This window comes from Phalacrocorax aristotelis, chromosome 1, assembly GCF_949628215.1.
Source record: "Phalacrocorax aristotelis chromosome 1, bGulAri2.1, whole genome shotgun sequence".
Lineage (NCBI taxonomy): Eukaryota > Metazoa > Chordata > Aves > Suliformes > Phalacrocoracidae > Phalacrocorax > Phalacrocorax aristotelis.
In genome coordinates, this window is record NC_134276.1 from 88,800,640 (window position 1) to 88,812,938 (window position 12,299).

The following is a 12,299-nucleotide window of genomic DNA, read 5'->3' on the forward strand; positions in this document are numbered from 1 at the left end:
TGAAATTCTAAAATGAAGAAACCTCTTCTTTTGATACACTTGTTTGATACTTCAAGAATTTTTCAGATCAGGTATCATGACCCTTTATTTTACTGTGCCATAGGTTGAGGAACCATGACAAATTATTAATATGCAAACAAAAAATCTGATGTACATTTGCTGCAAGTGAGCAAAGACATAATGCATTATTCACCTTAATCTGTTTATTTGCTAGTTTTCAGTAACTTTTGTAGTCATCAGCATATTTATGATTTATTTATGCTACCACTTTGCAGTAGAAGCCTAGGTTTTTATATGCGTTTGGTGAGATTTCAAATTAGCTGGAGCTTTAAAAAATTGAGTTCCCAGTCTATTCCTTAATGTCAGCATGCCAAAAAATACAAAAAGCTCCTAATCTTTAAAGTAGATTTTATTAAACTTTTAAATTAGAGTAAGGTGGCTCTGTAAAAAGATGGAACTTAGGTTTGGTGGAGTAAGAAAACAAATTAACCCTGCCATCCACAGCATGGATCCTTTCCCATCCATCCGCTGTCCAGCCAGGCAGTGACATTCTGGATTGAGTGAATTTCCTAGTCCCTTATAGGTCCCTTGGGAAGCAACCTCATCTTGTCACTTTGGAGAATATGCTCCCTGCTGAAGGCAAGCCCTGTTCTCCCAGTTCTCTAGTCCATCTTCGTGGTCATGCTGTAGGCACTTTGCTTCTTGTAGCACACTCCTTGACTGCACTGCACTGCCTAACAGATTTTACCACTGATTGTTTGATTGCTCTCAGGGAAGGTACATTTTTTTTACCCTCTCCTTCCTTTCTGGGTTGCTTAGCCTGATGTGTGCAGCAGTGACGATAGGCAAGACAGCTGTCCTTCTTTGTGCTTCTTGGCTACGCTTTTATGAATAAAGCTGGCCTTACCAACAGAGTGAACTATGAACAAAAAAAAAGCTTTGCATTTCAGTCTGTGCAAAGGTAAAACATTAGCTCTGTCTCAGTTTGAGTTTATAACTTAGTTTATGCATGTGTTTTGCATGGAGTAGCAAGGGAAGGAATGAAATGAATCAAAATAATAACACAGTTAATATGTTCTGGCTGTGAACTGCGGTGATTCCAGATAACAGACCAACAACCAGCATTTTGGGGATCAGCAACTTGCTTTCAGTTTTTCAAAATTAGTGTGCAACTTCCTAGTTCTGAAAAAGCAAGCCTTTTTTAGGCCAGCTTTGAGAGGGCACTCTGGCTGAAGTGCACTGCAGGTCGGATATTGAACATGTGGCAGAATTGCATAGTAGAGGATATCCTCACTCATGTGATGTGATGAGGGAAAATAGTTACAATAAAACCTTATAATGGATAAGGTCAAAGCTTGTGAAATGTCTAAAGTGAGTGTGAGGTTTGCACAGCATGCTACTCAGTCATATCTAAAATGCACATCTTAATTAACCCTGACCAAATGTCTCTACTTTTCTTTAGTACTTTTCCCTGGAAAAGACTCTAAATTTCTATGTACCTCCTTGGAAAGACCCATTAGAGAAATCAGTATAGTTTGGGGATTAATAATTGCTTTTCCTCTATTTTTTTACATTCAGACTATGCTAACAGGATTGTGTTACCATGGAGATATGTTCTATCTTTTCAGTGTTTTGGTGTTAGAGAGATTCTAAAGGAATATCTTAGTGAAATACACACGGGAAAAAGGAAAGGTATCTTGCATGAGTTTAAAAAAAAAAAAAGAAAATCTGGAGTTGACATGGACATTTGCATTGATTTCATGTATGAAATATGCCATTCTAGAATTATTACATTTGGCAGACTAACAGGAATTCAATCTACCTGGCAGTAATTAACAAAAGAACAAGATTGATGGGTGATTGAAACCAGAGAGCTTGCCCAAGGAATTGGAGTGTATTGTGATAAAAAAATTAAACACCAGCAAGACAGCAGGTTTGAAGGGCACAGGCTTTGACTTCTGCTGTTGATAATTCACCAAAGATAGCAAAATGCAACTGTTTCTTTTTTTTTCTGTCTCCGCTGGCAGTGTTTTTGTAGATTTGTGTCCTGTATAGTTGTATTCATTTGCTAGTAATGTAGGAAGTAATCCATTATTCTGGTACTTTTCTTTATTCTAGCTGGCTGGTAATTGTGTGCGAAGTGTGTTTAAAACCTCGCAAGGTGTCACTTTTCAGCGCTTGATAAATCCTGTAGTTACCACCTTCATTTATCCTTCTCTGCACCTGCAGTTCAAATCAAAAGAAAATTCAAGGAAATAGATGAGTTGTATGAAAGGGGAATGACCTTTTTTTACACACACTAGCTATTACAGGAGCAAACTGCATTGCTGACTGCTCAGCGTTAGGCAGATTGTAATGGTCGTGGTGATTAAGACAGTGTTGTGAATTATTTATTACACCTAACCAGAGTTACAGTTTTCCTTTTGAACAAGTTTTTAATTACTTTCTTTAATTTTGAGCTGTTTGCGAGGGTGGTGGTGGTGGTGTGAATTTTGTGTGAAAACTCTAAATCACAACTGGATAAAAGCATTGGCAGCTGTCAGTTTTTATTTAGAGACTTGGGATAATATACAGGGTATTATAGCATCCCAGGTTGGTTGACATATAGGATAGGCATTGGACAGTGGGTTAGATTCGTTTGACCTACGGTTATTTTTTTTTTTGGCTTTGTTTAGTCAAGGGATTGGAAGAAATATTAAAGGTGATGGAAGAAATTTGAGTAACTTAGATTTGAAGTTAATAACCTTTTCTCTGAACTGGTCTCTCTGACTTGGTGGATACAGTGTTTGTGCTAATGAACCTGACTTCTGAAGTAATATCAATTTATTTCAGAATCAGAAAGAGACATCTAAAAATTGTTGATCACTCTAAAGGAAGAACATTGCTTGTTTCCATAGTTTTTCCATCACCACAGAGATTAAAGAGAAATTTCTTAAGTGCATTTGTAAATTTCCATAGAGCGTTTAGTTTGTGTAATTTTCCTTTGTTTCAGAAACTCTCAGTTCCTCACTGGTGCTATGTTGAGCCTGCAGCGTAATGACCTCAGAAGCTGTTCCACCTGCTGGTTGCACTGAAGACTGGTGACCATGTTTGGCAGCATTTTTCTAGTTGAGACCTGCTTTAGTCTTTTTCTAACTGAGACAGTTTTCTGCACAATTACTTCCTGCATTAGATGAGAGAAGCACTTGGCTTGCCCCTGTCCGATACTCTTCAACACAGGAGTAGTGATATTTGATTATTCCAGGGGCTGCAGTCTTAGGGCCAATGTCCCAATAAGTTACGAGTATGAATCTCAGTACAGCATACCAGTAATGGTAGGCAAACAGTCAAATCCACACAGCACAAAAGTCAGGTATCAGCTACCTTCAGTACCAGAAATGGTCGTTGCTCTTTTATCCTAGCATCAGCACAGGATTGCTGATGTTTGAGAGTTCTGGTAGGAGGTCTGTAGTAAATAGCACCTGCTGTGTTGCTTCTCGAGTGTTGTGGTTGTCCTGGATCTTCAGAAATGGGACTTCCATAATATATGATGACAGATAGGGGTGAGCAGCTTCTTAATAACCTCCTCTGGCTTACTTTGCCATGAGAGAAGCTGTCACTTCTTTCGTGACACATTTATTGAAGCATCTTTCATATGGGAAGAAGCTGAGAATGCTGAATATCTCCTTAGAGATACCCAGCAAGCTGCCTGGGCTGTTCAACCTGAAGAAGAGAAGGCTTGGGTGGGAGGGTAGGGGTGGATGTTATCAGTGTGTATAAATACCTAATGGGAGAGAATGAAGATGAGTGAGCCAGACTTTGTTCAGTAGTGCTCAGTGACAGGACAAGAGGCAATGAATACAAATTAAAGCACATGAAATTCCATACGAACGTAAGAAAAACCTTTTCTACAGTGAGGGCGATCACACACCACAAGAAGGTTGCCCAGAGAGACTGTGGAATCTCAATATGTGGAGATACTCAAAACCCCAGGGGACATGGTCCTGGACAGGCTGCTCTAGCTGACCCTGCTTGAGCAGGGAGGTTAGACTAGATGATTTCAAGAGATGTCTTCCAACCTAAATGATTCTGTGATTCTGAATTTTCTTGGAAAGCTGGCTTGCAGCCCTGGGTGTTCTGGGAGGCAGAAAGGGCTATTGTTGCCTTTATGAAAATGGGTGTAGAAGAGTGGACTGGGGCGGGGGGGGGGGAGGAGAAAAAAGAGGGCAAGGGGAAAAATTAAAGGCCTCCACAAAACATGAAGGATGGCAACAGAAATTAAAGTACGAAGGAAAAGGATTTCAAACCAGGAGGAAGGTTTGAAAGGATGTGAGATGGGAGCTTAAAGAGTAGAGGCGTGGCTGTTGGCAAACTTGCTGACACCTACAGCATTTGGTCTTTTATGTAATATCAGAAACACTTTATAGTGTGAAGGGTATTTGTGACAGTACAGAGTCTGCCTCCTGGCATGTATTGTACCTGTGCTGGAGAAATCATAGCATTTTGGCCCACTCATTGGTTCAGGTCATGCTGGCTGCCTTGGGTTTTGCACATTTGATGCACATCTGCAGCAGCTGCTTCTTCTGAGAAGAACCTGTTGTTCTGAGAATTGCCAAACCCGCTTTGCTAATATAAGCAGTGTGGGTTAAGTGAAGATTACTGGGGGATTAGTTTCAAAACCATACTGCAGGTTTAGATTTGGAAATAAAAATGCTAATGTAGACCCAGTCATTCAGTAGCAAGAGATCAACCTGTATTTGAGGAATAGGATAAGACTCCTTCACAGAAATCATGCAGATATTTTTTGGGTAGATTGTTTTTCTCTGTAGAGTCAGATGAATATTTTGCCTGATTTCCTTTTACCACACAAATTTAAGACAGCAAATACCTACTTAGTTACAAAGGAAAATCTTAGCTTTCTTGTTATATTACAACACACAGCATGAGAGAAGTAGTCCAGTGTGACAATTCTGGTAGTCTTAAGTTACGTGGCTTTTTTTAATTCCTAAATGTATTTGCAAGAAAAGGATGCCACATGAACGATACCCTTTTCTCTATTCACAGAAAAAGTCCAGAAAGTCAGTTTCTTCTTTGAGGCAATTATGCCTTGAATGACTTGGATATGTTCTCATTGCCCAACAAGAAAATGGTGAAGGAGGTAGCAAAGGCTGGTTGTGGAGTGTCAGGTATTGACTAGAGGTAGAGCAAAATTGGGCACAGGAATGGGTCTTAAGTATTGCTTCTGCAGAACATGGCCTGGTTTGGTAAGAAGTCAAAAGCTCATCTTACTGCCTCTTTAGAGTCAAACTAACGATGCCCCGAATTGCCTCAGTGCCTTGTCCGTCCCTTTCCCATATTTCATTTTGGAGTTCCTTTGCTGATCGTTTATTACTGTTTTGCTCACTGTAATAATGGTACCTTTTTTACCACCTGTATGCATGATTAACTTGACTGACCTTGATTCATATGAGGCAGATGATGCTGAAGAACACATACCCCTTTGAAACAAAGGAGTGAGGGCAATCATAATTTGTTACATGTTAGGTCTTGCAGGTGAAGCAGCTGAGTTCAGAGAGTAAAGCAGCTTTTTCCAGTGAGAATTAATAAAAAGTGAGTGTGTGCAAGGACACATTCTCAACGGATATTAGTTCTCATTCGTTCTTTCAGAAACTCAGTCCCTCCTTCAGCTGATGGTCCTGATGATTCTTCCACTGCCTCTATCTTCCACATCATAAATACTGTCCCTGCATAGTTAGAACTGTGTCAGTATCTTTCTAACTGCTAAATGTTCCACTTTTCAGGAACTCATCTTCAGTGGACAGTGGGCTAGAAGTTACTGCCTGTTCCCTGAAGTGACCCTAGGCAATTCCTTGAACTCCTGGGAGCATAGTGTGACGGTTGGTCTAAACTGGTGCTATCTCTTAGCGTAAAAAACCATGTTTTAAAATAAGCAGTGCTGTAGACATCAGCTACTTCCCAAACTTGTAATTGGCAAATGTTTGGGGGATTTTGGTAGTTACATGTGACAGTTGCAGGAGGGCAAAACTACACAGAGGGTCAGGAGCTACTGTTATTGTGTTGACCGTGTCCTGTGATGGCTGCAACTGAAATGAGGGGTGGAGCAGCAGCATGTGATTCTGGAGTCACGTAGACAGCAGTGCAGTCTTAAGCTTTGCCGTAGCTTGAAGATGTAGGGTGAAGCTTCATAGCCTGCTTAAGCTGATCTTAACATAGAAATGCTACCAAAAGAGGTTTTGTTTTAATGTGAAGTTGTCCAAGGTTCAGTGACTGGAGACAGTCTCATGGGGACTGAGCTTATGGATAGACCATTTTGATGAGCTGATCTAATGAGTTGCTGCTACTGAAAGGGGAAAGATTTGGTCACTTGTTTTGCTTTTTCCTTATGTAGGCTTTTTGGTTATCCTTTCTGTCCTGTGCTAGCTAGCTTCAGCCAGTCAGACCTTTCTATGAGTTGTTTTCATGTGAGAGAATGATTAAAAAAAAAACAAAACCAATCTATCTGGTTGGCTGTTTTCAACATTGCAGGGAGCTAATCTGATTAGCATTAACATTTAGCATTAGCGTTATTGTAGTGTAAGTGGCAGTGCTCAACCAGGAGTGAAGGAAGGGCAAAAGGGAGAAGAATGACAGCTCCTTCTGGTAATGCTGAAACCCTGCTTTTTATGTGTGTGACTGATATCTTGCGTGGTTTACTTGAAGTAGGTCCCAATTCTGTAATCTTCAAAGCTACATCTGTACTGCTAAATGCACCTGCTTCATGGGGTGATACCTGGTCCTCAGGCCCAGTGGTGTGGGATGGTGACACTTATACTGGTGTTGGGCTAGTTTCCTACAGAGCAGGCTGGTCGTGTTTGTGTTGAGTGGTACTTTACCATAAATCTTCTTTGGGTCCTGTGTGGTACCTCTGTGGCTCTAAGCCATGTGTGCTGAATGTCTGAACTAGAGAGAGCTGTGTTGTGTAAGAGTGGTATTTTTACAAAACCAAGGGTTGTGTCATGTGGCCAGAGGTACAATGTAAGGAGATGTGGGAGTGTGTGAAGGGGCGTACTCTTCTGGAGTACTGTGGTAGGACAAGCTTGGTGCAGTCTTGTTAGCTTTGCTTTTGGGGAGTGTTCCCTGGAGCTTTATTTGGAAGGAAGGTTGGATTGCTCTCGAAGGAATGTGGGAGCAAACTAACATCTCTACAAAGTGAATGGCCAGGAAGTCAAGATCCAGGGGCAAACTAAGTTATCTGAAATTACAGACCTACCTGAAGAGGGGGTTTGCTCCTTTTAACTTCAGCTTGATTTATACAGCAGTTTTTTCTGAATCGTGGACTGTAGGGTCATAAATAATATTTTCTATCCCTTTGTTGCAGCATCCCACTTCATTCTAGCCTTTGCAGAGAGCTGTGTACTATGCTTCTGTTGTTTCAGAAGAGGTTGTAAAAAAATTAAAAAGTAATTTAGGTTTAAGTATTTTAACTCTCTCTTTATCATTTTTGCTTATTTCAGGTACATGCAGAGTTTCCTTGAGCTTTTAGAATATGAAAATAAAAGTCCTGAGGATCCTCATGTTCTGGATGAGTGAGTAATTTGTTTTCTAGTGACGGTTCATTTTAAAATAATGTGTCTCAAAAAAACCAAGTAGTTTTGTACTATAGGATAACAGGGGTCTTCTTTGTAAGGTAGAATTTGTGCACTAAAGGCCAAAATTGTAATCTGGAGCAGAATATAGGAACCTAAGTGCTTTTGAACAATATATGTTGCATTTATACACTCTACCAGTTCAAGAAATGGCATGAAATGTTTCCTCCAAGGCTGTATTGAGAAGACAACATGCATGTAAGAATATGCTTGGATATCAAATACTTATGACTAAAATGTCATTTTAGTATGCATTGAACTTAGTTCTCTGTTGTGTATATAATGTATATTAACACATTGAATTTTTTCAGTCTGAAAGCATTCAGTGTGTCAGTCATTGTTTTTTTTTCTAAAAGCTTTTTTTTAATAGCCATCAGTTATTGGTGTTCACCTACTTCATTGAATAATACTACTTATTAAGAAAGGAAAGCTTAGCCAATTTTCTTTATCAACAAAATAATTCAAATTGTCATTAGAGTGTTTCACTGACATTTGTATGCATAAAACAGGAAAACAAAACAAAACAAAAACCACATGTAAGTGAGAACAACAGGTGCAACATGTGCATCAGACTCAAAAACAAAAACCCAAAACACTCCCCCACCCCCCACAACACTAAGGTCTGTGGTTGCCCTGTACTGTCTAGCAGTAAACTTTGTTTCAGAAGGTTATTTCTTGCAGGTTTTTTGTTCCATTGATAAATTTTCTTAGGGTAGCTTGTCTTTTAAACTTGAATTTCATGTGAAGCTCTGGAAATCTTGCCTGATCAAGCAGTGCTTTATTGGAAGTGTTTCATGAAACACCTTGCAATCCAACAAATGCTCTGTGTGAGATGTGGCTTGTGCTGTGCAAAAATGGTGTTTTGTCTTCAGTTAGTTTCAGATATATTAACTGCTGTGTTAAGTTAAGTAAGAGTTTTATTAGGTAATGCATTTTAGATATTACACTCTTTTGTTTGTGGGCATGTTATCTGAGATTTTTACACTTTATTTTTTTAAGTATCAAGCAATATATGCAGGAGAAACTCAGGTGCACGAGTATCAAATTCCCTGCGTGGCAGAAGTGTAGAAGGAGCCATAAGGATTATAGACTGACAGAGTGAATTGTAGTGCTGTCTGACAAGGGTAAAGTAACTATTTTCTCAGTGCGAGTCCTAAGCTGGAGTACTATCTTCAGTTCTAGGTACACCTATTAAGAAATTAAAATACACGTGGACAGTATTGATGTGAAAGGAATAAGAATTAGAGACTTGGATAGTTCCACCTTTGAATAATGTTGAAGGCATGTAGTTAGACTGGCAAAAAAGACAGTGGAAGTCTGAGTGCAAAAAAAAAGTCACTGTAATAAAGGATGATTGGTTGCTCTGCGTAAAGAGGTGGAGAACTAAAAAATGGCTGATTTTTATTAAAGTTTGTGCACAGGGGAAAAGGTACGAACTCTAATATTAGTGAGAACAGACTGGAAAAGACCATTTCAGAAGGTTGTTGAGCATCCCATTTTAAAAGCTTTTAAGAAGAGATTAGATAGCTTTCAGTGATGTTCTAAGCATGCTTATTGTGTAGTGGATAAATCGGACGAACTTTTTTACTACCTCCAGCTGTTACATTTTGTGATTCCCTATTTAAAGCCTGTTTACTGATGGGACAAGAAAGAATTCTGGTTTTGACGAGTTTAGCAGTAAGTTTTCCTACTGCTTAATTTAGAAGAATATTTTGGGTGGGATTAAGTTACCAAACCTTTGGTGTCTGTTGCCTTTTGAGATGGTGTAAGATGTCCTAAACATCTAAGTGAGCCTGGCAAGTGTAACAGGTCCTATTAAGCCTGTAATGTCCTGGATATGCAGGTGGAGGCAAGGTGGTTATGTAGCTTCTGGTGCCATCTTAAATGTTCTGTATTTAGGTTACTGAATTTCAGCTTTTTATGGACTTCAGAGGCTCAAGGTAGATCACTATATATATACTTTTAAAAAGGTTGATGAACAGTTTTCTTGGAGATGTGTTTTTAGAGTCTGTTCATAATTCATTATCTGACTCTGCCCTGTGGATAACACGCATTCTTGATACTGTTTCTTGGCAATTGGAAATATTGTTTGAGATGCTCTCATTAGTATGATATACCAAATATTTGATGATGAACCAAATATTGACTTATTCAGTATAACTGCTTGTTAAAATTGTTGATCTTGCAATTATTGTATTATACGTAATTAAGTATAATATAATAAGGATATTGGGAATTTTTTGCTACCTACTGAGGTGATGTGCAGCTAGGGACTTTGAGAGTAAGAGTCATCTTTTATACCAAGTTTGGCCTGTGAAGAGATGCAAGACATGTTATCTGATTAAAGAGCAAATTTATTCTTGATTATATTGGATAGGCTACCTAGGATTAGAAGGTCAGGTTTACTTTCCTGCTCTTTGCATGTCTTCTATTCCTAACTTTCTGAAGGCTATGCCAATTTACTGGATATTGAGCTGTAAGTATCTATTTGATCTTTGCCTCTTTCAAAAATACTCTTAACTACATCTACATTTATCTGGTAATAACCCACAGATAAACCTAAAAAATTTCTCAATTCCTGTACTGGTGTTCTGTGTTGCTGCTGTCTAGCCCTATCCTACTTTTATGTCTTATGGTCAAAAGAGATATATTGGTAAGCTTAGCAGTCAATGAACTACTTTTCAGTGGAAAAACCCCACATACCCGAGTTCATTTATGTTTACGTAACACTTTTTTTTTGTAATTGCATATATAATTTAATACATAATTTAAGCCATTATCTGGGACTTTGTGGGTAGTGTCTTTAGGGGTGCATGAATAGGAATAGTGCTTTTCTTCAGCCAGACTGGTTTGCTTGGAGAAGAACATGTGGAAGTACACTCTTTAAGGTATGTCTGGTCTTTTGAACCAGAGCTTTTCTTGTCCTAGCAGTGTGTATCTCTGAGTACCTTGGATATGGTAGCATTTGAAGAGGGGTTGGAGCATGCTTCATCTCTTGGTTCCTCTCAGCTGTCTTGTTCCTGCATTGAGCATGCTGTAGAAGAGTGCATATTGTGTATATTAATATTACATATTATATACTTCATATTACAGAAGACCCAGTCTTGTGTCCTTTCACCATCACAGTGCATATCCTTGTTAGTGCCCTCTGTGGTATCAGGTGGCTTATACGTTTTATGATGGCCCCCACCTCTGCTTTCCTTAGCTTAGTGTCACAACATGAGACTTGCCTGGGTGGAATAACTCCTGCCCCAGTACCACCCCAGCAGCTTTTCTTTGGAGCCAAATGCAGTGTCCACCTTGAGTGCTCAAAAAACACGAAGACTTACAGGGCAGTTGATTTTTGGGAATTGAATAAGTGCCTTGGTAGTCTTTTTGTCAGCTGAGGCGGACTTCAGTTTCTGTTATGGCTAATGAAGGTAACAGTCGCACAGGAAAGAAGGGGAGCTAAACCAATCTATTAAAGAGGTTTGATATCCACAGATGGCTGTATCGATATTGGCGGTAGTTCTTCAATTAATGCTTTCTAAAAATGGTGGAATGAGTTGATCAGTTGAGCATAAAACTGCCTGCTGACTATTTCTGTTATCTCTCTGCTTGTCTGGGGGGCCTGCTTTGGTATTCTCAGAATTTGGGCTCTCTTTCTGAGGAAACCATTTTATGTGTCAGTGTTACAGGATTATAGATGTTATGCATGTACTGGCATAGCTGCCTATGAAGCCATGCAGTGAAGTGAATTGGGAAATTGATCTAGTGGAAAAACAGCCCACTTTCAGCCCTGTGGTGCCTAAACTGTTACACCGTGTGGCCTACAGACAGCACTGCCAACGCAGTAGAGAGGGTGAACGGTTAGGAGTAAGTGCAGAGACTAAACTAAAGCTGATGTTTTTCAGGGTGGCCGAGCTTATCTCTGCTCTTAGCGTATGAATTTGAAGACAGTTGTGTGTTCATGAGTGCTACCTTTTTATTAATGTTGGACAAAATCCTTGAAAGGGATTTTTTTGTCTCAGCATTTCTGTGGCAAACGGGTTCAGAGGTGCTTCAGTTTCTTTATTGCATTCTGTCGGTTAGCAGACCTTATGAAGACTTGCTACAATGTCGCCACATTGCTGTCACTGTGGATAGGATGGGCATATGCCAAAAGGTGAGGGTGCTTTTGCATTTGTAGTGACACAGATATCTTCCCCCAAGCTGCAGAGTGGTTAGGTGGAAGTCTTCCCACGGTTCTGTCAGTGTGATTGCAGGAGTGTTAAGATAAGGTGTCCACGCCTGGTAGAGGGTGCAAGCTGGCAGAAGTGTTGGAAATTTCCCGTGGTGTCAATATGTATCCGGATAAACACAGAGGCAGAAGTTGCTTTTCAAAAACAAGGGTTTGTAAAACATGCTGTTCACATGTACTTTCCAAGAGCACTTACTCCATACCCTATATCTGTGAGTTTCTTTGCTGATTTTTCTTTGTGGCACACTCATGGGAGGGTGTGTGTGGGAGTGTCCTGGAACTTCGAGCAACTGTAGTAGTAAGCTGCCAGTATATCTAGAGATAACACACAAAAGCAACTTAGTAAACAAGAAGTAACTTTACGTTCTGCAACTCTAAGATTAAAATAATGCTTATATAAAAAATAAATAAAAGAATGTTAGCAACTTGAAATAAGTAAATATTGCAGTAGATAT

General features: G+C 39.5%; 1 protein-coding gene across 1 annotated transcript in view; it reads left to right on the top strand.

Moving 5' to 3' along the window:
• PDK3 (pyruvate dehydrogenase kinase 3) overlaps positions 1-12,299 on the top strand; it is a 56,665-nt gene that overhangs the window by 23,936 nt on the left and 20,430 nt on the right. Inside the window, exon 3 of the mRNA XM_075097409.1 lies at positions 7,494-7,565. Coding sequence (XP_074953510.1) covers positions 7,494-7,565 — 72 coding nt within the window. The remainder of the gene's footprint in view (positions 1-7,493; positions 7,566-12,299) is intronic.